Raw genomic sequence first — 3148 nt, 5'->3', positions numbered from 1 at the left:
TGACCTTGCCAACAAAAGGCCTACCTCTTTGATTTAATTGTAGTGAGGCGATCTGATCTCGGTGTTGCGTGGGGTCCCTGCAGCCTGCTTCTGCTGCTGGGACGGTTCCCGCCGCCAGCAGCCTGTGTCCTCTGCTGTGGCTCCGGTCCCAGCCGGTCCCAGCCAGCCGTGGTAGGCATCCTCCGGGGTTCCGGCCGCGTTCCGCCGCCCGGGGTCCACACTTTTTTTTTAAGGCAAAAAGTCAGGCAATAGGTTTTAATAAAAACCTTATATTTGATACAAACATGTATATTTGAGTGTGTATGTGTATATATGATATAAGCATTATTTTTAATTCTGAAAACTATTTGGTGTCTCCATCATTCCTATAAGGCAAAGATTGCTTTTCTTCCGTTAGGAATGGGTCACAGAGTTGCTTTGTTCTTGCTGTGTATCGTTGCAGTGATACAGTGTGGATTATTATTAACGAGAACTGTTATTTTGTAGGTTAAAGTGTATCTGAAGAAGGAGTTTGAGAAGCACGGTGCAGTGGTGAATGAAAGTCACCATGATGCTTTGGTGGAGGATATCTTTGATAAAGAAGATGAAGACAAAGATGGCTTTATCTCGGCTAGAGAATTTACATATGTGCATGACGAACTGTGAGGGTGCGCCTGCCATTGTATAGCGTCCATCTCTAAAGGGAAGACAGTACCTTTAAAGAAAGTTGCAGTTTTGAACAACATTCTGATCTTGCTTTGTTTGCTTTCAGTTTTATGTTATTTTCTGTTATTTAAGAAACCCCATAGACTTTGTAAATATCCATATCATTCTTTTAAGTTATTGGGAAGAAACAGTCATCTTTGAGTAGACTTCTGGGCCATTCCAGGTTCACACAAAGCTTGTCTGCCCGCTTCCTTCTCACAGCAATATTTTGCAGCTGGAAGCGTGCCACAACAAACGGACAGGTTGTAGCACAAATCAGCGCCCCAGGGCTTTTTCCTATCAGGTAATAATGAAGTTTTTTCTTTACCTATTTTTGAGTCCCCGCCTGAGGAGGCATATAGTAGGCCTCATTCCTAAACAGTTATGGCCTCACTGTGGAGATGTGCAGTGTTGGATGATTAATGGAGTTAGCAGCTCGTGAATAGGTGTGCATCGAAACATTCTGCCCAGACTTCATAGTGGCTAATGGCCTAGTAAAATAAGTCAGACAAATCATTTATGTGTTTGTTTCCTTGTAATCAATAATTCAAAATATGGTGGGCCTGGCAGAGAGTTGTATTTATGGTCAATGTTTACTTTTAAGGCTACCAGATTAGCCAGTTGGTTCTTCACTGAATAAAGTTTACAGTTAATACATGATTTCACAATAACAATGAATTATGAGAGGAGTTAGTAAATCAACTAGATTATCCCATTTCTGACTCATTGAAAATGAGGCCGACCTATATCAACTTCTATCACTACTCATCCTGAGTTTGAAAACGGACTTTTTTCATTTTCTCTCAAATTAATGTATCAAAATGACGACTAATGGCCGGGCGGTGGTGGCGCATGCCTTTAATCCCAGCACTCGGGAGGCAGAGGCAGGCGGATCTCTGTGAGTTCGAGACCAGCCCGGTCTACAAGAGCTAGTTCCAGGACAGGCTTGCTCCAAAACCACAGAGAAACCCTGTCTCGAAAAACCAAAATAAAAAAAAAATGACGACTAATTCTGTTTTTAAAAATTGATTTTAATCAAATTGGCTGCAGACTTCCAGATCTCCATCTGTTAGACATAGGTTCTCATAGTTTATAAAAATGGGTCACACGCACTGTTGTCTGACCGTTGTTGTTCTGACACCTTTGGGAAGCTGCTGGGTCTGATGGTACCGCTTTATGGATGAGAGGTGCTGTTCAGAGGTGACTGATGAGCCCAGCGCTGGTGGTTAAGCTGCGGACACATCTTCAGTCCCTGAGTTCACTTTTCTACTTCTGTGCTAAGGAAGAAGCAGCGAGTTTGTATGTATCAGTTGGGCCCCGTTTCCCTTCGCACCTTTACCTCTGGGAACAGCTCCTGACTGATCCTGGCAGATCCCAGCTCTCCTCAGGATTCAGGAATGTCTGTGTTCTCATAGAATAATCTTCCTATTTGCTCCCAGTGAGAGGGGTCAGGTTTTAGTTCACCCATTCCCATCCCCTCCTGTTGTTTGAAGAAATTAGATGACTTCACCACCTACGCATTGACACTTTCCTAGCCAAAGCATGTCATTGGGAAGACTATACTCCAGGACCTGTTCTTGAAGATTTCAGGTATAACCGTGAAATGATTGTCAGCACTGCCTTTTTCTTGACCTTGGGAGGTTGTGGAAAGGCCTGTGACTGTCTTGAGAGGACAGTGGGGTGTCTTGAAGCCTGCCTTGCACCGAAGCTGCAACCACCATCTGTGTTGGAACAAGGAAGGAGAAAGAATCTTAATTATTCAATTGTATAAATTTGTATCGGTCCTCAGCTAAACAGTCAAACAAGTGTGAAAGAAAGACATGCCGGTAATAATGGTTGCTTAAGCCTTTGCCTTTTGTATAGTAATATCTTTGCACCCTCCCATTAGCGGGAATAAACACCAACTGTGACTTTATATATATGTCATTTGACTCATAACTGTTCCATGTGTCATATTTAAATTTCTATGTCTATTGTGATACTCCTTTTGCAAATAAAGTTTATTTGGGAAATAATTAGTTTTGTAAAAAAAAATGTTTTGCATGTGTATATGTGTGTGGTGTTTGTGTATGTATTCACATATGTTGGGGGCACAAATGTGTGAGCAGGTACAGTGGTCTTTCTGGATTTTTCCACCAGTGCATGGAGGCAGGATCTCTCACTGAACCTGGAGCGCTTCGTTTTAGCTATCCGGCTTGCTCCAGGAGTTCTGTCTCTGTCTCCCAAGCAGCGAGGTTACACCTAAGCCAGTTTGCCCACTGACTTTCTTATGTGGGTTCTGGGAAGCTGATGCTCAAGGCACCATCCCCATTCATCCCCTCAACCCTGATTTTATGGAAAAATAGAAGAACAATATTAAAGCAGCTTAGCCGCTTCTTCCCCCTCTCTCTCCCTCCTGTCTCTTCCATGCTGAGGATGGAGCCTTCTGTGTGTTAAGCCACAGACCTACCCCTGTTGTTCCTCT

The 3148-nt window shown here is 43.2% G+C and overlaps 1 protein-coding gene across 1 annotated transcript in view; it reads left to right on the top strand.

Annotated features, from left to right (window-relative positions):
• Fkbp14 (FK506 binding protein 14) overlaps positions 1–2685 on the top strand; it is an 18914-nt gene extending 16229 nt beyond the window's left edge. The window contains exon 4 of the mRNA XM_005360835.3: positions 487–2685. Within this exon, the coding sequence (XP_005360892.1) occupies positions 487–645 (159 nt within the window). The 3' untranslated portion in view covers positions 646–2685. The remainder of the gene's footprint in view (positions 1–486) is intronic.
• Positions 2686–3148: the final 463 nt, after the last annotated feature.

This window comes from Microtus ochrogaster, linkage group LG3 (assembly GCF_000317375.1).
Source record: "Microtus ochrogaster isolate Prairie Vole_2 linkage group LG3, MicOch1.0, whole genome shotgun sequence".
NCBI classification, from domain to species: domain Eukaryota; kingdom Metazoa; phylum Chordata; class Mammalia; order Rodentia; family Cricetidae; genus Microtus; species Microtus ochrogaster.
Note: the sequence above shows the minus strand (reverse complement) of the source record. Positions and strands in the feature narration are given on the sequence as shown.